We start from the raw sequence: 24,347 nt of genomic DNA, 5'->3' as shown, positions 1-24,347 counted from the left end.
CTTCTGTAACAAACGCGCAGCCAGACAACACAGCCATTCATCAGTCAGGTGGGGATGATTTAGTGCGAGCTGGAGAGAGATGGGGGGCATCAGTCAACGAGACGTCACTCGTGGCGGATGGACTGTGCCGGGTAGTTCCCCCACCTTATGGATTTTTAGTGATATTCAGCGGAGAGGAGAGCAAAGCGATGGAGCCAAAGGACAGGCGAGAGGAATGGACAGAGAGTGTGGGGGCGAGGTGAGGGAGAGAGGCAAGGAAGGAGAGAATGTGACAAGGTCACGGAGGAGGTAAAGTAGCCAGAGCGAGAGAAAGAGAGGGATGGAGGATGAGACAGAGGGGGAGGAAAAAGGAGAAAAGGGAGCAAAAGAAGAAACAATAGAGTGTTTCACACTGCTGAGTGGCAGGGCAGCATCCTCTGACTTAACCAATGGACTAACACCCCATGTCAAACCTGACGGTGTGTGTGAAAAACAAGCAGCCCAAATGTTAAAATGTGACTCTTAGATATGAGTTTTGTTCAATAACTTGTATTAAAGTTGTCTCCAACAAACTTCATTATTCACAGTAGGGCAGGCTAGAGCAGGACAGTATATTTTTGAGAGATATTGTAGAAAAAATAAATGGAAAAAATTACCCGGTACCAAAAGTGTAGTGAAAAGAAAACACATGGCATTACAAAGCGCATACAGTTTACCTCTGTGGAAATTGGCAGTGTTATGTAAGAGTGGAGAATAAGAGCACTTTGTCGTTGTAAATTGAATACCTGACACAAGCAATTTGGGGAGGTCTCTTTTGGGTTTGGCTTTAGAAGGACATCAGATAATACAGTGACACACGCTTGCTACAAACATGTAGGACAAGAGTGAAAGGGTGAAGACCTTTCAATATTTTGCAACCCAATTGCTCTTTCTCACAGTGGATATGTTGACATGTCGAACGATGTGAATCATAACCGTTATCATGGATGTGTTTCATGTAGCCCTGATAACGTGCCTGCTCACTCACTGACATTGCCCACTGTCACCTAAATGTAAGCTAGTAGTGTAAATTAGCTATCATTTTCCTTCTATGAAAAGTCGAGCTAAGAAAGACAATGATAGCAATGATAATAGAGTGGAATCAGCACATTACAATCATTATCCAACACACCATTTATTGCAGTTTGTTACAGTTCATGATGACTGTAATGGCTCTCAAATGAGTTAACATAAATGCGCATACAAACGAATCCTAACTGCAAGTATTTACTTTCTGTTACTAAATTGGCCATGGTGTAGTCTGTTCAAAACAAGGCACACCTAATCCACAAGAGTGGAGTATCTTTGCTGATTTGTCTTCATCTCTTTGAGTATTCCACATTTGGAATCCAGCCTCTGACGTGTCACTTTTATGATACTATCTGTCACATGGTTGATTAGCATTCTGTGTGTGCTGCCACATGTGTTGTCATATATTGGATAGTGTGCCAATGCACTAAAGCGCCTGAGAAAACAATTAAGAGAGAATTTGATCCTTCCCGGAATCTTGTTCACCTAGTCTGTGGGCTCCTGCAGACTTTTGTCAACTAAATAGCGTTGCAAGTGTGCAAGATGCAAAATGTACAGTTGGTAGTTTGAATCAAAATGAAGTTCACATTTGAATATGGTCATGGTCCGTGAAGGGATCATTGCTTCCCTCTGTCTGCTCCCTTTACGCCATTGGCCCAATTTGGTGTCACAGAACTGTAGAGATGTGGATTCGGAAAAAAGTTGAAGGCTGTGTTCAGATTAGGTTGATTAGATGTAAGATGTGTGTTGGGTTTAGTCCAGGTATGAGACTCGGAAGTATGGGGGAAGAAGTGTGGAAGGGGTCATTAACACCGCCCTCACTTGATGCCCATCGAATAATGTCTTCAATCATATCCTCAGACAGCAATCTGGATTTAATTGTGGGCCATATACAGAAAGATATTAGTCATACTCCAATGCACAGTTTTTGATTTGTTAAGCTGCAGAAGATCTGTGTTTCTAGACATAGAAAGGGAATTGACACTTTCTGAAATGGACCAATATAAATAATGAGTATATTAAGTCTATTTTGTTGCTAATACTTTTGTACTTTTACTTGGGTCACATATTGATGCAGGACTTTTACTTGTAACAAAGTATTCCTTCCCTTTGTAACTTCTACTTTTACTGAAGTACAAGATCTCAGTACTTCTCACTTCTGCCTTTAACCTCTATTACAGTGCGTGGTCTAAGCAAGCACGTCAAATAACTATGTTGTGTGTAAACCTCCTAATAAGTTACAATTAATATCATATTGGTCATATTGGTTTCCCCTCATGGCAATAAGGCTCACTTAATGCGGGATGTACATCTAATATCAGGATGGTACAAACAAAATAAATGGTTAAATGTTGGTTATCGTGAAAAGAGACAAAGACAATTTCACTAACTTTGGTGGACACCTGGTGTTTAAAGTTGGATGGAAATACATACAGTGCAACTTACTAAAAATATGCTCAGACAATAGTTTAGTAATATATTATACAAAATAACTGTGAGCCATTTTAAAACACTGACCTTAGTTTGGCCTTTCAGACATTATTAAAACCTTGTTGACTCCACAGCCAGCTGGCCTCTCATTGAGAAAATACCCGTTCCGAGATACAATGTGCAAAGGCAGAATTTATACTGTAGGTTGTAACTTTCTAAACATATCAATGAACCTGCGAAGAGTACTCACAAAGCTGAGTGGAGCCCTATTAAATATGCACACACCCCCCCCCCCCCCACACACACACGCACGCACACACACACACACACACACACACACACACACACACACACACACACACACACAAACACATGCATACACATCACCTCTGGCAATGCTCGGGGCACACTGGGCATATTTCCTTTTAGTGTAACATGCTGTCCCATTCCCTCACACTTCCCTCGAGTACCTTGTGAGCTTTGTTGGGTGTGCGTTGGATGTTGGTGTTCTCCTTGTGAGACAGGGTTTCCACCTTGACAGGTCTGTGTGCCCTGTGGGGAGGATGGCAGGGCAAGGGCTATTTATAAAGTAGGTACTCCAGAGAGATCGAGAGAGGAAGAGGCAGAGAGAAAGGGATTGTCTAATGAGGACAGGCTGTTAGGGGATGGGCTGTTTTTTCTGTTCATGTGTGTGTGCGCGTGTGTGTGTGTGTGTGTGTGTACACAGATGGTCCTTCATGTGTACTGTACATTAATTGAACAACTTCAAACGCATCCTTCGTTGTCCCCCCACCACCACCTTCAAAGACCCATGGTGCTATGTTAGCAGATCTGGGTCAAAGATGGTAGATAAACAGAGGCTCACACACACACACACACACACACACACACACACACACACACACACACACACACACACACACACACACACACACGCACGCACACTCTTTATGCATGTGAACAGTCATATTTCTCCTTTCTCATACACCCCAATGTTTACTCTCCGTCTTCTCATTGGCTGCACTCGTTCGTAAACCCCTCAGTTTATCCCTCCTTAATTTGTTCATATGTTCATAGAGAGACAGGCAGTGGGATCAAGTGATAAGGGGAGATGTGTGTGTCAGAATACCGTTATTCGTGTTACAGCAAGTAAAGAGCCAAAGAAAGCTTAATATCAATCAAGAAGCATGCATACACATATTCAAATATAGTGATCAATTTAGGTGAGGTCCTGCAGAGGGCACACATCTAACACACACACACACACACACACACACACACACACACACACACACACACACACACACACACACACACACACACGCCATTATTTCTGGTTGTTGGCGCTGGATGAACACCAGACGGATACAGTCTGCTCAGGCACAGTATTGCACTGTAATGACTAGATTCATGCATTTAGCACATGTTCCCACAGTATGTGCTTCTGCAAATACTGTATATGAATACAGATTGTACCACGTCAGTTATAGCAGTTTAAGTGACTGGTTTATGTATTGCTCAGCACTTAACAAGAATTCATTTTCTTTGCAGTAATCTGACAGCCAGAGGGTATAACTAGAAACTTTTCAATATCCTCATGAAACTTTACCTAATGTTGTGTTTCAATGTGAAAACAAGGCATAGGCTAAGTTAGGCTAATGCTAACCTTTAGTGAATGTGAGAAAAGTGCAAACACAAATAGACAAAGTTAGTCAAATAAACTCTTAAGTATGTATTTGTTGATGTTGTGTTATCAACTGTCTAACAGAAGACGTGTTATGGAAGCTAAATAGCCCAGACATCTAAATTATAGTAGTGAATCAACAACAATATTTTAGCCTGTAGTGTCTCACCCTTAATGAGGTACCAATATAGTTGTTGACACAGATGAGGACAGATGGATCATGGGTGACTCCTTCAGTCCTTCCTGCAATCTGTCAGCTTCTCACTTGCTGTCACTCCCTCTGTCCTGCACCCCTGTCGTATTGAATGGTGTTCCTGTGCTATTGAAACTGATTGAATATCCCCATAATTAACTTTAGCCATTAGGGAGGATGCACACAATAACAAAGTGATTCTGATCAGATTCTGCTCCAGTTAGGCTATTAGGCCAGCCCAAACACATTTAGGAGATTTGGTTGAAAGCTGTGTCATAGATTTTCTCCCTGGCTCCCCCCTCCCTGCACTCTGATGTGGAGATTTTTGGCTGAGCTGGCACCTTTTGGTGCTTAATAAATTCCACACCAGGGAGTGCAGCTACATTAGAGGAGAAGCTGAAAATGCTTTCACCTCTTTGCTCATCTTACACCCCCTGGTCCAGCTCACTGCAGACACACACATTGATGCATTATGTGATTGTGAAGAGGATAGTTCTGTTTTATTCCATGTGGCTGCACCTCAGAAAGTGTTCACTGTGTTCATCATCTGTAGTCGGACAAGATAGCGCTTAGAGTGCAATGTCAGAGTTCCCCTCACAAGGTTGAAACACATCACAAAGTGTTTAAAAAGGTTTTAGAGCAGCATTTGAAAGACATACTTTCCACCTTCACTTAACTCAGGTAGTGGGGCACTCACTGTACGCCAAGCTAACATCTTTGAGCTAACATCTTTGAGCTAACACTGCTAATACTGTGTCCGGTAGTCTAGATAGCTAACTTTCAACTACGGTCGTTTGGCCAGGTATTCAAACCCTTTGGAAGATACTGCTCAAAATGGACAGATAAAGTTATTATATATCATAATTAATATTTTAACCTATTAGCTTTAAGCTAGGTCTGGCAGATTTGTATTGTAGGCTAGGGCCACCCTTATGATTAGCTTCCAGTTGATTCTGTTTGTCTTAGTCAAGGTTATACCCATTGTAAAATATTTGCACTTCATACTTAAACAAAGACTTGAATATTATATTTAGTAGCTGTCTTACAGGCGACACTGTGTGATATGTTTCAAACTAGAAATGTTTTCCACCTTCAGCTTGCATAATTCTGTATGTATTCCTGTAACGTGCTTTTCAGGGACGTTTCTTAGCTCAATAGTGTCGACCATACAAAACACGTGGCTAAATACGTCTGAGACAACCTTGTGAAGACGTGGGAGTGATTTGATCACAATGCGTCTTGATAGTAGCTTACACTTGTCGGCTAATTACCTCCGTGCACTTGTGATCCTATCACCAAGTACCAAGTGTAAACAGGGTTGGCCTTATGTGTAACAGTAAATGTTCTGTTTAGAAAAACTAGACAATAATATCCGACTGAGCTAAAAGAAGATGAGTTCCACTAGAGAAGCATGAAGTGGTATCATAGTGGTTGAAACACAACTGAGTCATACTCGGTGTTGAAATGGAGGTAAGTCTGTATTCTTTACACTAAAGACAGTGTTGGGTTCAAGTTTACAATAGAAAGACTTATTTCAGGATAACTCCCACAGTTTAGGTATGTGTTTTTGAGAGCATTGCAAGCTTTACCAATCTAAACCAACCAATCTAAAAGCTTTCTATGGTTTGTGGATGAGGTTGTTTTCTCAACAACAGTTGTAAAGAAAGCAGAAAACCCCTGCTGCTTGTTTTTCTCACTGCAAAGCCTGCGTCATCGCTCGTGCAACAAGAAACTACCCAGACTTGTGATAAATCTCCCGTCTCAAAAACAACTAAGTTGGTTACACCAGAACACTTAGAACTACTCAGCATTTTGAGCAGTCTGTGGGCATAATTTGTTCAGCTCAAAACTCAAGAACACAATGTGTCTGGGGTCTGTTCTTTTTGTCATCCCGAAATGTCACACAGTAATCCTTTGTTTATTCATTTGATTACTCATTTTAGGAGCTCAAACTTTGTTTGCCTAAAGAAAGCGAACTGTTCTTTCTCATATTCCCATATACAACTAAAATGTACTCATTAGTGAAATCGTATTGATTGGGTTTAAGAAGGGGTTTAAGAGTTTAAGAGAGAAACCCAACATTTCCAATGATTTCACCCTTTTTTTAAGAGGTCAGTACGTATAATAATCTAGGATTATTTAGCCACGTAGCAGCATGTCTAGCTACTTTTTTTACAGATTATAATATTTGAACTTCTGGATGGATTGTTATTAAATTTGGTATCTCTATTCATGGTGCCCACTGGATGAGTCTGAACCACTTTGTTTATTCTATGATATTTATTTTAGTGCTACTATTTGATCAAAATCAATTCTACTATCTGTTCATGCTAGATGGTGACCATAAGAAACATTCCTGCTAAACATTAGCATGTTAGCATCTTAATGTTATTATCTATAGTTAAAGCCTAAATATTATTTGGTCTAGAATGTTAAAGGAAAAAAATACAAATACATAATCCAGGCCTATCAGTTGTCCCACAAACCGGTAACGTGCAATGATAAATTGTACTACTGAATACATATACTGTAGATTATAAATGTGGGCGCTGTATTAAATATAAATGTGTTTCCTTTGCATTAATGTTGTGCTCAAGGCCTACAACATTCTGTTGCATAATGCAGAACGCCTTCCATTATTTTTTAGCGAGATTCCCTATTTTGTGCCAAAAAATGTGATTTGAGGAAGAAGAAGAAGCTGTACCAACATGTTCCACAGATTCCCATTGTAATATTAAATTCAGATGCTTCATAATTAAAATCTCTAAACCCCAGACAGCTTTGAGTCTTCCACCTTTTCATGCTCGCTTGAACCTCTCAAGTTTCTCTGAAAGCCAGAAGTGTTTCCCTTAAATTGGGCGCTTATCAAATAGTCAGTCGTCAGGTGCAAAAGACCTTCTTGGTTTGACTCTTCCTCTCTTTCCATCCCCTAACTGCCAAGTATAGTTTTCCCAAGTATCGTTCCTTCCCCAAGCTCTGCTGCTCTCCACTCTCTCCTACCTGCCCTACTTTCACACCGCTCACACAATTTACGATGTTCACACTCCTTGTCTCTCTCTCTCTTTCACACACACCAGGAGCCTCAGTTTGACCTCAAACCAGAATTATAAATACACAGACATTGAGTGCATGCATGTGTGCAAGCTTCACAAGAAAACAGTAGCTCTTTTTCTACTGTTCTACTGAATCAGTTGTACTTTTTGTAGCACAGCACAGCACTGTACGGGGTCGTACAGTAGTACCAGACAGAACAGTTCAATGATGGAGGCGGATTAACCACATACTGACTGAGCCCTATTGTTTCCTTTTTTTTAATAAAAAATATGAAGTCATAAGTAATTATTTTTCTGTCTTTTGTAGTGCAAGTACATATCAGTTGTAATCTGAATGGCAACAGTGGTTATACCATGTAGACCTTGTGTTGTCTATCAATGGCAAACAGACCCTTCAGCTTGGCATGACTTAGTGTCGTGGTCAGTCTTAAATGTGTGCATAAAAGTGTCTTTTTGGGGAAAGGCTGACCTGTGTAGCCCTAAGGTGATATTAGCTACTTGAGGGTATCCTGAGTCCCTGTTCAGACCGACATTAGCATGCATGTTTTGTGATCCAATCACATGTGGACAACTCCAAGTACAGATGTGATTGCATCCAAGAAGCATTGAGGAGGACACATTGAGATCCAACCACGCAGACCACAGTCTGATGGTCGCAGAGGGCCACATTCTTTTAGCAGTGTGTATTTAAATATGACCTGGGCCACATTGAAGAACCTCCTACTTAACTGGCGTACTTTGAATGAGCAGATGAAGCGCTTAGTCTTTAGCTCATAGCAGTATAGCACCACAAATGTATATCTTATATTTTGGATGTAAGAGTCATACTGCTTGTGCCGCAGTTTCTGAGCAATGGTGACAGTGGCATTGTCGGTGGAGTTCCGGCAAAACTGTCTATAGACAAAAACCTTATATTTTAATGTTCATAAAATGTGCTTGAAAAGCATAAATTATTTCACGCATATCGCAGTCTGGCAGAGCAAAAAAACACCCGTAATCGGCACTTGGACATAGCAGTGCTTTTTCAGAACGTAATCGGATGTTTCTGTAATACTGTATGGTTATAGACTGTATGGTTATAGACTGTATGGTGAGACTTACGACTGGAATTGAAACACAGACACACACCAGAAATGACATACGTACCTATAAAGAAAGGTGAAATGAGATCCGATCACAAGTGACAGGACACATGACGGCCCGTCCACACAGCGGCGTGCGTTCACGCTTCCCCATTCACTTTGAATGGGGTGACGTCACTTTTAGCCGAAATGCATCGTGGGAAGCGACGTGGAGCGTAGCTGGCGTGGCTCGCTGCAAAAGTTGAGCAATGTTCAACTTTTGACGCCTCGGCAGAGGCGTCAGCCAATCGAATCATATGCCAGTACAAGCTCTAGCCAATCAAACCGCTGCTTGTGTGTCAGGGGCGGGAGATTCATGTGATTGGTTGTTGGTCGAGTTTCAGACACGCCCGCCGGCAAGCGTCAGCGCACGCCGCTGTGTGGACGGGCCGTGAGGTGACACCTTTTAGTGCCAGTGTGAACTGAAGTACTTGATGAGTTAATTAACAACAGAACAAGGTCTGGGATACGTTTTGGTTAAGGTGTACTGGCATGTTCTGGTGTGTCCGCATTGTTACATTGCTTATGGATATTTTTAGTGTAACCCAATGACCCAATGACTGTATCGTTCACAGAAGTAATTTTTATCAACAGACACGTGCACATTTGATTAAAATCCTCCTAATTACACATAAAGTACTGATTTATGTTGATTGTAACCGATTTGTCATATTCATTTAGAAATACAGGCCATATGCTGCTGAAGAGACTGTGGCCTGAAGAGAGGGAAGCAACAAGACAATAAGAAGAGGGAATCATTGGGGGGAAACTGAGAAGGGGCAATAGGAGAGAGTGCATAACAGAGAAAAAGTGACTGTGTGTGTGTGTGTGTGTGTGTGTGTGTGTGTGTGTGTGTGTGTGTGTGTGTGTGTTGTGTGTGTGTGTGTGTGTGTGTGTGTGTGTGTGTGTGTGTGTGTGTGTGTGTGTGTGTGTGTGTGTGTGTGTGTGTGTGTGTGTGTGTGTGTGTGTGTGTGTGTGTGTGTGTGTGTGTGTGTGTGTGTGTGTAGAGAGAGAGAGAGAGAGAGAGAGAGAGAGAGAGAGAGAGAGAGAGAGAGAGAGAGAGAGAGCCAGGCCTAGTTTTTAGTTTGTGATCTAGGCCATTATCTGTGTTAGCACTGGTGGGGCTCCAACAGGCTCTGTGGATCCTGCATAACAATACCTTTTTATGAGCCTGTATGTGTGTGTGTGTGTGTGTGTGTGTGTGTGTGTGTGTGTGTGTGTGTGTGTGTGTGTGTGTGTGTGTGTGTGTGTGTGGTGTGTGTGTGTGTGTGTGTGTGTGTGTGTGTGTGTGTGTGTGTGTGTGTGTGTGTGTGTGTGTGTGTGTGTGTGTGTGTGTGTGTGTACCACTGTAGTCTCACTCACGCGTATGTGATCATGTGTGTTAACGCCATTGTGCCATACATGATGTACGCATGCGCCCCTGCGCCTCTGCCTTTTGTTTTCTAGCTACTGAGTTTGTTAAGACCGCTCGTGTGCGCTTTCACAAGTGTGTCTTTGCATGTGTGTATGTGACTCCTCACGTGCAGCTGTGCGCTCCTGCTGTATCACCCCCGTCGTCAGTCAACCCCCCGCTCCAGCAGCGCCCTGGGGGCCTTCATTATGTAAGAAAGACATTACTGCAGAACAGAGGCAGAGAGGCAGAGAGACATTACTGCAGAACAGAGGCAGGCAGCCCTGATAACTCTGGCAACCCCTGCCTCAATACAACCCACTTAGGCCTCCATAACACACGTACATAAACACACACACACACACACACACACACACACACACACACACACACACACACACACACACGCACACACACACACACACACACACATAGAGGTGTGATCATGGTAATGGTGAGGGTTGAGGGCCTCTGACATTTTTGGGCATCACGATGAAGATGACAGAAAATCTCAATGAATCACATTCTGCATTATAATATATTTCCTTCTCTTTTCTTCTGCATTAACTCCTGTCATTCCCTCCATAATCAAACTTACCATTTATCCATACACCCATTCGAACTCTCCTCCACCTTCTTTATCTTAAATATGTGCAAAATTCAATCCACCTTCCTTCCTGCATTATTCATTCTAATCTCTTTCCACATCTTCTCCTCACGTCCATCTCCTTCCTTATCATTTTCAACACTCCCCACCTCGACCTCCAGCGGTCCCCTTGCCCCTGGCCCACCAGCTCACCATGAAGGAGGTGTTTGACGCAGAGGGCCGGCCGCGGGTGGACCTGCTCAAAGCTCACCTTACCAAGGAGGGCCGACTGGAGGAAGCTGTGGCCCTGCGCATCATCGATGAGGGCGCCGCCATCCTGCGCCAGGAGCGCACCATGTTGGACATTGAGGCGCCAGTCACGGGTATGCTACACTGATGCAGAGTGGAATAGTTGAGTGTGGACCAGTCTGTTCTCTGGTGAACAATAACAGGATATTTAGTAGAAAATTGGAACGCTAAAGCATTACAATTGGTACCACCGGTGCATCAACCTGTTAGCTTAGCCTAGCTTAGCGTAAAGACTGAAGAATGTGGGAAAAAGCTAGCTCAGTTTTATATCATCTATACATTTGTATAGAGAAAAACATCTAAAAACATCACTTTGCCATTGTAAGAGGTGCTGCACTATGTGCATTTTATTCGCGAAAGGAGCAGTTACTTCCTGTAGCTTTAACAATGGTCTTAACCTGTTGCCTAGTAACTACTTCTGGCCAAGCAATATCAGCGGAAATACCTCCCGAACGGCAAGTGTTACACTTAAGACATTGTACGGATTAAACAAACAAGATATTTATATAAATATATAATAGTGTAATAGTATATAACTGTATATTTAAATGTTGCTACATTAGGACAGAGGCAGGCTAACTCTTTGCACTTATAGGTTGCTGGCTATATTATAAAGGTCACCTATCATGCTATTTAGGCAATAGCATAGGTCTCAGATATATACAAATATATAAAAAACATGTCTATGAAGTGTTTTGCTCAAAATACCAAACAGATCACCCATTCTAGCCATGCCTCATATCCCTTCGTTTCAGCCCTGTTACTAAAGTGCTGATTCTGTGTATAAAGCGTTACAAAAAAGCTTGTTACACATGTTAGCGATGCTTGCTAATGTAAACAAAGACCATATTACGTCCAAAACACGTTGGGCATTGATTCTGATGGCAAATCTGGGTCAGCTTCATTGTACCCCCGTTTGTAGAGATTTGCGGAGGAAAAGAGAGAGGGTTTTATTTTCTGACACTTTGTGAGTTCCCTGACACACCGGGGACACATATTTATGTATAACATACAAAAGTGCATTTTGCATGATAGGTCCCCTTTAATACTTACCTTACAAACAGGATACTGTTCATAAATCTTCTCGTGTAACTCTTTATAAGAAAATCAATAAACGTTTTTATCTACAATATTTCTTAAAAAACTGCCTTCAAAATTCCCATTGGGACTCAACGCACAATAATGCTACAGTAGAGAGGGATGATACCCTCTTTAATGGTCACACATGCAGAGCACACAGCACACAGTGAAATGTGGCCTCTGCATTTAACCCATCCTAGTACCAGGAGTCTAGTAGGAGCAGTGGGCAGCTATTGTACAGCACCCGGGGAGCAATGGGAGTGAGGCGGGTGTCCGGTGCCTTGCGCAAGGGCACCACAGCAGGGCAGGAGGTGAACTGGGACCTCTCCAAGTAGCAGTCCACACTCCATATTTTAGGTCTGGTCGGGGACTTGAACCGGCGACCCTACAGCTCCCAGTCCAAGCCCCTACTACTGACTGAGCCACTGCCGGACATATGTGCACTAGTGACAAGCGAATAGATCTCACACGCAGAGACAGAGGAATGGAACTGCGGAGCAAAAGGCAGAAAGATGAGTAATTATGTATTAATCAGATTCCATTTGTTGATTCATTAATTTGCCGTATCTGCCAGCCTTTTAATGTGAACTGTTGTTTTGTCGCACTTCACTGAGAGAACCAATTGGCACTGATGTGACTCACAATGGCGGGCGCTCGCTTTGGTAATATCTGCATGTATTCCCTTGCCGGGGATATGGTTCCGCACCGAGGAGAATGTTGTAGGGGGAGGAGATTGAGATCGATGGAGAACAAAATGGAAAACAAGTTTCTGACAGGATGACAGCTAAGCAGGGAGGCAGACTCAGACACAGGGCCCTGGCCAACTTGAGGCCCCACGCAAAGTTATATGATGAGGCCCTCTGTTTCGCGAGCGTCAACGGGGGGTGCGGGGTGCTAGTGGAGCCTTGCAGCGGCCTTGCTCAGCCAGTTTCAACCCATTGATACAGCCTGGTTAATGTTTCTGTTTATCTCTGCATGTATGTGTGCGCGTTTATGCAAATGCGAGCGATGAGATAATTCTGTGTGGGAACATGGCTCGGCTTTCACAGGTACAGATCCCCGGGGACAAGGACAGGCAGACAGGCAGGCGGAGAGACAGTTGATCATAAGCTGCTTAGTGCAGAGCTTCACAAACCAGCCCATTCCCAATGAACAACATATTGATTAGTTTCCAAGTTTCTCCACGTCTACAGATTCTGACCTATGATTCTGACCCAGAATCATTTGTGCACTGCTTATAGATTTTTTGATATTAAACTACAGGAGAAGAGAGCAGGTTTCTGTAGGCAGGGTCTCAAAGCAGATGTAATGTCGAGGAGATGTACAGAACATTTCAAGCAGTCTCCCTGGAAATGCTCTAAGATAGGCAGCCGAGTGAACAGACAGGTAGATGGAGGGCAGAAACGTGAACTGACAGGCTTTTAGGGAGTCACATGAAGTCTTCTGGGAGAATACTGAGGCAGGACTGAGGAGGCCGCCCGCTACAGCTCAATTTCACTCATGGCATTTTGCATTCGCAATTCCCAGTTCAAATTAGAGCGAATGCTAAGGAGAAGACACAAAAACAGACTGAAACATGGCAAGCAGATGGAGAGACAGACAGACAGACGTTGCAGGCCCGCCAGATGCAAAATAGCCTTTGTGAAATGGTTGCGGAGGGGAACTATGACATCAACTAAAAGTGAAAGGAGAGGCCAAACAGATGGTGAGAGAGGCGGATGGGAAGATGTATGCTGGCAGATCACACAGACAGAAAGTCCCGAAGACTTTCAAAATATTAAGTGTTAAGCATTTGAAGCCTGATATGAATCCAATACTCCTGGAAGTGACTTGGAACAATTATGTAGGGAAACATATTGTTACACTTTCATTACATGATTTATATAACACAACAGTAATTAATAGTATCGAGGTCAGAACTAGACATGTTTCATTATCACTCAAACTGCCAATTACGTTCTTAATGATTGTTTTGTTAATTTTAACTAGCAGTGCCCATTTGGCAAATATTTTGGCATCCAGTATATTTCTCAAGAACTGCTCAGCCAAACAACTTCACACTGGACCAAGAGCGAAGTTAATCGAATACGACTGCCAGAGAAAATCGAAAGGATCCATTTAGTTAGATATCTAAAATATGCCTATCCAAGACCCAAACATTTAACTGTATTATTTGTTCCAAATAACAGTCCAAGAGCCCATCATAATCCGTATAATAACTAGACAAAGAAAAGCAACAAATATGCACTTCTTAGATGCTGAAATAAGCACATTTCTTATCTTCTCTCTTTGAAATGTGACTCAAATGACCAATCACAATACAATAGCTGCCTGTTACATTTCTGTCCATCGAATAATCAGTTAATCAAGTGCTTTATTTATATATAATATAGATATCGTAAACATTTTTGACTTTTTTCGAATATAAATCAATATAGATACTAGCAGTGAAATCCCTGGTGCCTTCTTTTATTGACAGGTTGTATTTAAACAAAGACTTCAACTGATGGTAGTAGATTCTTTCAGGAGGATATTTGTATCCCTTATTGTCGTTTTATTTATTTTTCATCAGGCAGGTGAGTGATGTTTCTAGCTCAGCAGACAGGAAGGTTTTACCTCTGCAGATGCAAATCAGGCCATATGGAGCACTGAAGCAAAGATGGTCCCTCTAACCCTAACCCAGCTGAAAACTCCTGTATCTATGATTCTAACGTCGCTGTGTGCTGTTTTAACAGTGTGTGGAGATATCCACGGCCAGTTCTTCGACCTGATGAAGCTGTTTGAGGTGGGAGGTTCTCCTGCCAACACGCGCTACCTCTTCCTGGGGGACTATGTGGACAGGGGCTACTTCAGTATCGAGGTGAGGATGGACCATTTATTGGGTGTGTATTCACTAGGGTTGCCAGAAACTGACCATGATCAAAATCATGTGTGAGGGAGAGGGGGGGTGGGGTCGGTGTGTAGCGTGCTGCAGCAGCAGTCTGCACGCAGGCTTCCTCCAAGTTTACAGTAAAACAAACTGGTGGTGTGACCAATGACCATTTACAATTAGTAATACTATTACTATTATTAGCATATATATATTTATATATATTTTGGTTGAAACTAAGCCAGAAAAAAAAAAAAAAACATAGATAATAATAAAAAAATAAATAAAATAAAATCGATTTTTAAAAATAATATTCGATTATGGAGACTGTAGCGAATATTCGAATAATCGAATAATCGCTGGCATCCCTAGTATTCACTCAACAAATTCTGTACGCTCATTCTACTTTGTAGAAAATAAGCCTACAACTAAATCAATGTCCAATACATGCCCTTAATTATGTAGAACAGTTTTTAAAGGCAAGGTTTATTTCCCTATGTTATGTATAATAAATGTACAAAAGGTACTTGAGATTAGCATTGACACACCACAATTTCTTGCAAAGACCAAAGTGATTTAAAATGCATGGATCATTCAAGGTCAGTAATCAGTAACAAGACTGTAATAGGCTGCTTACTGAAATATGTATGGGAACTGAGCAGAGACGGTATATCCAGCGGGCTGTTAGTACATTTGATTCTGTAAAATGGACGTGAGTGCAATAGGTTATATTTGTGATGCCTTAGCCTGGCGGATATGCACCACAGATCAGGAGTGTGACTTGATTCCATAATAAGACAACATATGCATGGGTGCCTGGTTATGTTTTAAAATGAAAGAGAAAAAAGATAAATGGTAATTGGCAAGGGGTCTGGGGTTCCTCAGGCAGAACAATAAAATCAAAGTTACAATTAATTCCTGTATTTCTTTCCAACTTATCTCCTGGGTAAAACATCAACTGCATCCCAAATAATACAATCAACAGAGTTATTGGAAAAGATGAATAGCCACATTACATTGGATATATATATATATATATATATATATATATATATATATATATATATATAGAAGCAAATATATGGAAGCAAACAAGAGACAGAAGTATTTGAATTTTCACAGACATCTTTACAGACAGCCGAATCCTGTCGGATCAACAAGCTAGCGTTAGAGTGTGGCTAGCAAAGTTAGCTAACGTTAACACGCAAACCAGTTCACAATTTGAACTGAATGAAAGTGTGGCTATAGTCCAAGCAGTTTCAGGTATTTTGATTCAATATTTTGCTATGTTCTATTTTAAATACACCGTTAAGCTAAGTGGTTTCAGATGTTTTAAACAATCAGACCCTTGTGGGAATGGACTCCTATGAGTCCATGGTGAACGTTATAGCTTATTTAGCCACTTAGCTACCATGCAATGAGGGATTTATCATTGACATGGGAGGGGACAAAATGTAGGTCACCTTCGTAACACACTTCAAGGACATAGACGGGGGAATTAATCATCATTATGGAGAATGCTGTGACGTAAAAGAGCACCCTCTGAGCCATTTGTAAGAGACTAAGTGAAAACATGTGTGAACGTTAATTTGAATGCTTCTTGCCAAAAATCCTCTTCATGTCTATCTTTAGACTTTGTGAAGGATGCATTCACTTTTAGCTCAATTGATTGGGCAGTGGCGGGTTCATTCAGAGATTCCTTGTAATGTCTCCTCCTCCATTATGATTCTCTGTCTCATTTAGAATTTCCAGTTTACATTTAATGCCGAGAACTGAAAGTTAATTGCCATCTGACTCTGAATAGATGTTTACTTTTTACCATATATTATTTCCCTGGTCATCGGAAAAATTATATTCCTACCGTGCTAGTATGACTGGTCCTTTAGCCAGGCAATATAAGAAATGATATGTATGTTTCCAAAATATGTAATTTTCTTACTTTGTTACAAATAGTTTTTATACTACTAAGCTTTATAATGGTACCCAACATTATGAAATAGCTTTTTTATTATTATTTTTATTTTTTTATTTTGGTAAGTTTAATAATGTTGTTGTTAATGTGAACTGCTTAACTCTAACCAGTTTGAATGCTTTCTCTTTTTTTTAGTGTGTGTTATACCTATGGTCACTGAAATCCCTCTACCCAAAGACGCTCTTTCTTCTACGGGGAAATCATGAATGTAGACATCTGACAGAATATTTCACCTTCAAACAAGAATGTGAGTAACTCTTTCCTCCTAATGTGCACCTCCTCTCTCTGTTGTGAAAACGACCCTCCACCCCTCACATTCCTGTTATTAGTGCAAAGGCTGTTTTAACATGTAACTCAATGGGAGGAACCTTCCAATCCTCTTTTACCTACGCCGTGTGCCAAATGCTACTCCTTCCACATACTTTTAGCTAGAGACTTCATTCCAACTTTAAAATGATCACAAGACATTCAGCTATAAAACGTATTGTTCAGATTTTTAATATCTTTTACACTTGTTGAGATATTTAACTTAGTTTGGAGCTTGGTAAAGAGGCCTTCTTCAGATTTTAACACGAGTGTGTATTGCGCAGCTCGTTAAGGCTTAAGGCGTGATGTCACAGCTAGAGTGGAGGAGAGCTGGAAATTCTCCTTAATTTTACTCAAAGAGTTAGTTAAAAACTCAGCTGGCAATATTTTTTAAGAAACATTTAAGGGGGCCTACGTGATATAATGCTGAACGACTAAAGTCCAGCTACATATCCCTGGCAAAAAAGTCACCACCACCAGAAACCGTATCGGTCTTGTTTTTACAGTGTAGAGCTAGTTAGTCATATTCCAACAAAGGGAAAACCATGGATCAGACAGTTAACTCATGCATATCTCCATTTAGCTTCATAGGTTAGGTAATTGGAAGAGCAGGACAGTGATTGCTTTACTGTTCATATTTCTGTACAGCATGTTTCACACTCAGTGTAATAGGAGAGAAAGCTTTTAAAACGAAGACTTAAGGATGTGTTTGGCAAATGTAAAGATATCTCAGCGAACAAGTTTGGCTAGAGGTGCCGGTGTGTACAAATTCCACAAATGTAATTGTGGCTCTGGTAGCGATGTCTAATATTTTTGAGGTTCGAGTTTAGCTAACGGATATCCTTGGCTAACATTCCTCTTCTAAGCAATGGTCATTGTTTAAAGTGTGATTAGCATACTGCGAGAATGGAGTCAAGAGACAAACGGCTTTCACACCCTTCAACAAAGTATCAAACTTCCCACAGCCCCATGCACATTGCTGCAGCATGTAGAGAAAATAAAAGCTACACCTGCATAGATGAACATGCCAAGCTGGGAGGCTTTTCAGGAATGGTTTAGCGAACAGTCACGTTGCAGATTTATTTCCTTTCATTCAACGTATCAAAACATTATTGACTGATCGTTTGAGCTCTAAAGATGTGTTTTCTTTAGTCTCCTCTTCCCTGTCCATCCTTCAAGTTGTATCTTCCCTTCTTTCCCACACTCCCTTCCATCTCTCTGCTCCTTCCTTATGTGTTACTCATTTTCCTCTCCATCCGTCCTCCATCTTTCCCTCCCTCGCACAGTCTCTCTGACTCTCCTCGCGTCCTGTCCGAGAGTAGGTGATTAGCAGCAAATTAATTTGGCCCTTAATGATTGGCTCAGGGACTCACTCCTCTGTGTCTGATTGGCCAAGGGACAAGGAAGCTAATTTCCCCTGTTGCTTGTGGCAAATAGTGGTCGCCCTCAATTACCATCTGTGTGTGTGTATGTGTCTCTGTGTGTGTGTGTGTGTGTGTGTGTGTGTGTGTGTGTGTGTGTGTGTGTGTGTGTGTGTGTGTGTGTGTGTGTGTGTGTGTGTGTGTGTGTGTGTGTGTGTGTGTGTGTGTCGCTGTGTGTGTCGCTGTGTGTGTGTGTGTGTGTGTGTGTGTGTGTGTGTGTGTGTGTGTGTGTGTGTGTGTGTGTGTGTGTGTGTGTGTGTGTGTCGTATGTGTGTGTGTGTGTGTGTGTGTGTGTGTGTGTGTGTGTGTGTGTGTGTGTGTGTGTGTGTGTGTGTGTGTGTGTGTGTGTGTGTGTGTGTGTGTGTGTGTGTGTGTGTGTGTGTGTGTGTGTGTGTGTGTGTGTGTGTGTGTGTGTGTGTGTGTGTGGGTGTGGGTGTGGGTGTGTGTGTGTGTGTGTGTGATATATTTATATTTAAATAAATAATATCTAAATACCAATAAACAAGATCAACAAATATTTTTGGAGCGCACTTCAACAAGCTACTAAACATATATAAATATGATAAATAAAATACAAATATGTTGCAGTGCACTGTCACAACCTAGCAAAGCTAAATAATTGTTTTTTTCGATTATGTTGTTTTCGTAATTGTGGCAGGCCAAAATCGTAATTGCGATTAAAATACGATTAATTGCACAGCCCTAGTGTGAACCACAAGTGTGTGCAAGAGTATGTACTGTGACTCTATGCATGTGCGAGAGCGTCTCCATAAATGTGTAAGTGTCTGTCTGTGGAAGGAGCTGAAACCTGGTGGACTAGCAATAATGAGCTCTTGCTCTACACAAGGCAGATGGAGAGGTTGACAAACACACTCCTCGCTGTCTCACACATACACACACACACACACACACACACGCACACACACACACAAATGTTGGCTACTGTTCACTGCTACTCCACAATACTGGCTCTCATTTGCGTACGTGACATTCTCATGTCCTCACATTCATCTCATCTCCTTTCTATCTCTCCTTCTATTTCCCTCGTCGTCTCCTCTCTTCCTTTCACTGCTCTTAACCTTTCTTCCTTCTCCTGTCTCCTCCCATCAATCTCTCCTTCTCTCTTTATAAAATTATCATTCTCCTTTCCTCTCCTCCTCTCGCCTCCCAGCTCGCTCTCGTTCCAAAATCCACGCTTCTCTCTTCTTTATTGTTTCCCCTTCTATCACTCTCCTCCGATCTCCTTTGAGCTATTTTTAATCGTGTGATATTGCTTTGTGTCTATGTGTTGTTGCGCCCATGTGTGAAATGTAGTTTAAAGATGCTGATTGTTGGATGTCTTTATTGATATTTCTGCCAAATCAAAGGAGATTTTTCATAAAACAAGAAAATTCAGCCTCACAGTACAACAATGCTTCATGCTTTTATTTGGGTCAAATTTTGTTTACTGGAAGACAGAATTGTAGTCTTTAGACCCATGTGTCTGTAAAACATTATAAACTGTAATATGAAGCATTTCTTCACAAATTTCGAACTCTGGGAAGAGGCATTTTAAAATCATCAGAGAGGAGAGAAACCGGTCATATGGGATTGCTGGAGAAGAGATGGTCGGATTCATTAATTACATGCTATGTGAAAATCCTACATGTTACCGCCTTTACACCCAAGTGAACTGAATGATGTTTTCAGAGGAATCGAACAAGTCTGTCTGAAGCCTTCAGAGGACTGAGCTCTTTTGATCCGTGCATGTAAAAGCTCCATGTTCGTTTATTCTCAGCAGTGTGTGTGTGTGCGATAAGTAACACTCACACTCCGGGTAACAGGGACTGACTGTACGTTTGCAGGGATGGTGGCTGTTCGAAGAATGTCGAAAACACATTCAGGCGCTCCTTTGTCTCAAGCCTTGACATATTCTCCCCCTTCCCTGTAACCACCTGCAGGTAAGATCAAGTACTCGGAGCAGGTGTACGACGCCTGCATGGAGGCGTTTGATTGCCTGCCCCTGGCAGCCCTGATGAACCAGCAGTTCCTGTGTGTGCATGGGGGGCTTTCACCAGAGATCCACACGCTGGACGACATCAAGAAGGTATGAAAAGAGGCACACACACACATTCAATTTTGAGTTACACTACTCTACAAATAATCAGAGCAGACTGGGCTCTGGTTTCAGATAGAGGGTGAAAAGAGGTGATGCAGCACAGACAGTGAGACAACATGTCACATTAGAAGCAGAATATTTCACCTATAATTAATACATTATTGTAGATGTTAGTACGGCGGACAACTACTGCAAACGTTTCATAATTGTAAGTGTTTTGTCAGTATATTTGTACTGACTAGGTTAGCTATGCTAGCTAGCTAGCTCAGAGTAGATCTGCAATGATATCCTGAGGAAACATGCAATCACATTGTAAAACAAGCCAATACAGTTTTCCCTTTAGGTACTTTTCTAGTCACAGTTGGCCGTCTATAAAATATTCTTAACAGAGCACTTGTTGAAGTTAAGAATATTTTATAGGGGCTACTAAAAAGTGATGCACACAACTGGGACCCAGTTGTGTGCATCACTTTTTAGTAGCCCCTCGTTTCCGTCGTGTTTTGAGCTTCTTGCAGCTTTTTTTATTTGCAGCATTTAGTCTTTGCAGCGTTTTGTTTATATTGTGCTTTCAGTAAACCGTACGCATGTTTCATCAACTTGGCGTTTTTATAAATGCTGTGCATTTGTTGTCAAGTTGGTGAAGATGTTTCTTCGGCACATTTGTGTTTTTATATTTGCATCGTTTTTTAAACTGCAGCGCATTTCTCCTAATGTAAGTGTGTTGGGCCGTAGTAGCGTATGCCCCTGTCGGCCACCATGAAACAGAGCTTAATGTGAAAGCATTACAACTTTTCTTACTGTGACACAGTTTGCCTGCCAGAATTTAAAAGATTTTTTATCACCTTTATTGCCTCGGTTTTAACTGCTTTATTCACAGAACCTACATTTATCACTCCCCTTATTGCTTGGAAAATAATAACGTTAACGAAGATATAATTGACTTATGTGCAGCACTCAAACACACCTTGGACCGCTGACACACACACACACACACACACACACACACACACACACACACACACACACACACACACACACACACACACACACACACCAACAGATCTTCATAAACCACATGTACTGTCAATGCAGAGAGCCCATAGGAAACCAGTGGATACAGTACAGCTGCACTTATACAGTTCACAGTAAAACTGAAAACAAAGACACACACACATGAGGACACACACCTCCTCATCTAATGGCAGTGTTTCCATGGTGAATCTGCTGGTGTGACATCTTCCCCCTCCTATGTGGTGAGGGTTGCCATGGAGATGCTCTGCTCTGACAGTATGTGTTTGTGTGTGTTTGCTTTCCTTTCTCTTCTCAATGTATCCGAGGTGTGCTGGTACATTTGTGTGCACACTTTTGAAAATGTTACGTTCTTTTTTGGGTCAATGTATTTTTATGTGTGGAGCTTTTGTGTAAGCTTATATTTGTGTGTGTCTCCATGTGTGTGTGTTCCTTGTATGTCCTAGTTGGACCGATTCAAGGAGCCCCCGGCGTTTGGGCCCATGTGCGACCTGCTGTGGGCCGACCCCCTGGAAGACTTTGGCAACGAGAAGACTCAGGAGTACTTTGGCCACAACACAGTGAGAGGCTGCTCCTATTTCTACAGGTACAGGACACAATTACTCGTCACAAGGACCAACAAAAGGAAACGTGTCATAAGAGTTTATTTTGGAAGAATTGAATGGGAGCGAAGAGAATGGATCCCTGTGCTTGTAAAACTCAGAGATGGGAACTAATCTGATAGCCAAACACGCCAGAATGAATGCAATATCTATTGAAATGAGCAGCTGGAACGTGCAGCCAGAAATAAGACTGATCCTCGAATGTGCTCATGCCGGCTCATTCCATTTGTTTAATGATCTGGGCACCTTGTGTTTGCATTAGCGTTGTGTGGCTTTCCTTTATAATGTATTTGTATTGGTCAGAGGATTTACAAAAGACAATTACAAATACTAAGAACTCACACCTGATTTGCCATTTTTACTTTGATCAATATCTATTAGTTGGCGTTTCTTCAACATGCCTATAGCTTCTGTGAATCCAGGTCAGATGCTGGAAGAGTTCAGATGAAGAAGCAAACGACAAATGTGCAAGAAATGTCAACAGGTTAAAAGGAATCAAAGAATAACTACAATATATTTCAAATAAAATCCAGTACGGACAGACAACATTTGTTTAGATTTACGATCAATCTCAGCTCTGCGTCTTTTCTTTCAACAAACTTGATGTTACTCACAGACATGGTATTCCTTGATGACTTTAAAGAGACGTTTGCATATGAATGCAGAATCTGTAAATAATGGGATCAGCTTATATGAAAGAAACCAGCCAGCACAAATATAAAAAAAAGTCCAGGTCAAAGACTCATCAAGACATCTCTGTTATCTACAGGAGTAGTTTACTTTTTGTTTACACTTTGATCAATTGGATCAAGAACAATTATAATGACACTGGAAATATATAAAAAACACTTTTGCAGGTATAAAAATAACATTTTCAAGTGCAAATACAGCAGGATCCTCCCTGTTGGCATCAGTTGTTGCTGGGAGATGTGGATCTAATAAGTTTGATGGACTTCAGTGTATTGCTGTGTGATGTTGATGAGAAAAGAGACGGTAACTCCACAGATCCAATAACAATCACTGGGATGTGTACAAGAGGCAGGAGATCTCTGCCATTTTTACACACAACACACACACACACACACACACACACACACACACACACACACACACACACACACACACACACACACACACACACACACACATTCATTGTACAAACAAACAGATTCACACACACTGTTGGGTTTCATGAAACGATATCCCACAATCCCCAGGGAGACTGCACAGTTCTGTTGCTATGACGACTGGCTACTACTGCCAGATATGGAGTGATATTAAGATACAGTGAGAGGAAGAGGGAGAGTAACACGGAAAGGGTGGAGTTGGTGGTAGGGGAGAAAGATGAAAGATGGAAATAAAGAAACAAAAATGGAGGAATGCAAAGACGCGGAGCTGAGAGCAGTTGGAAGTGTTGATGTGCAGAGTGTGTGTGAGGCTGAGTGTTATGACATGTTGTCTGTCAGTGGTGTTCTATGTTTAGCAGACACAGCATCAAATGACCGACTCCTGTACACTCTGCCCCCCCAGCACCCAGGGGCCATGAGCTCAGGCCTGCCTCGTGCTCTGATGCCCCCTGCTGCTCACACTTAGACATGACCTTAGCAAGCAAGAGGCCCACTCATCTCCCACTGCTGGACTTTAAATACCATCTGCTTAGTGGTTTACCCCAACACATGACATTTTGGCTGTGTAAGGTGATTTTTACTAGATATTTGTATGTATATCTCGATCAGTGAATTGATTGAGATTCACTTTATCAGTATTGAAGTGCACAGTAGATGTTTTTTTGTGCCTTTGTTGTAGAACATTGTGTGAGAAGTGCGAGACAGAAGAAATGACACACTGCAAAGGGTCCCAGGCTGGCCCAAGCTGGTGTAAATGGGCTGCAAGTTCCAAGTGAACTATACGGAGGCCCAGACGTATCTTTTTTATATCTTGAGATGGATAAATACGTTCTGTCAAAATATTGCAAACTTGTTTTCCGTATTTTTACTTCCGTACATATTTTGCAAAGGCTGAACATTACCAATGTCCAACTATCCCTTAGCAAATGTGCCATTAAAAGTGACTTCTTGTTTCTCTGCTCCTTTTTACTTCTAGGTCACTAGATCTCAATGGGCAAGGGTTTACTTTTTACTCCACTACTTACGGCA

The 24,347-nt window shown here is 41.7% G+C and overlaps 1 protein-coding gene across 2 annotated transcripts in view; it reads left to right on the top strand.

Annotated features, from left to right (window-relative positions):
• Positions 1-24,347, top strand: part of ppp3cb (protein phosphatase 3, catalytic subunit, beta isozyme) — a 37,276-nt gene that overhangs the window by 1,619 nt on the left and 11,310 nt on the right. For both annotated transcript variants that reach the window (XM_034093520.2, XM_034093522.2), the window contains exons 2-6: positions 10,688-10,888; positions 14,630-14,754; positions 16,871-16,982; positions 20,403-20,548; positions 22,036-22,175. In XM_034093520.2, coding sequence (XP_033949411.1) covers positions 10,688-10,888; positions 14,630-14,754; positions 16,871-16,982; positions 20,403-20,548; positions 22,036-22,175 — 724 coding nt within the window. The remainder of the gene's footprint in view (positions 1-10,687; positions 10,889-14,629; positions 14,755-16,870; positions 16,983-20,402; positions 20,549-22,035; positions 22,176-24,347) is intronic.

This window comes from Pseudochaenichthys georgianus, chromosome 10 (assembly GCF_902827115.2).
Source record: "Pseudochaenichthys georgianus chromosome 10, fPseGeo1.2, whole genome shotgun sequence".
Classification (NCBI taxonomy): domain Eukaryota; kingdom Metazoa; phylum Chordata; class Actinopteri; order Perciformes; family Channichthyidae; genus Pseudochaenichthys; species Pseudochaenichthys georgianus.
Note: the sequence above shows the minus strand (reverse complement) of the source record. Positions and strands in the feature narration are given on the sequence as shown.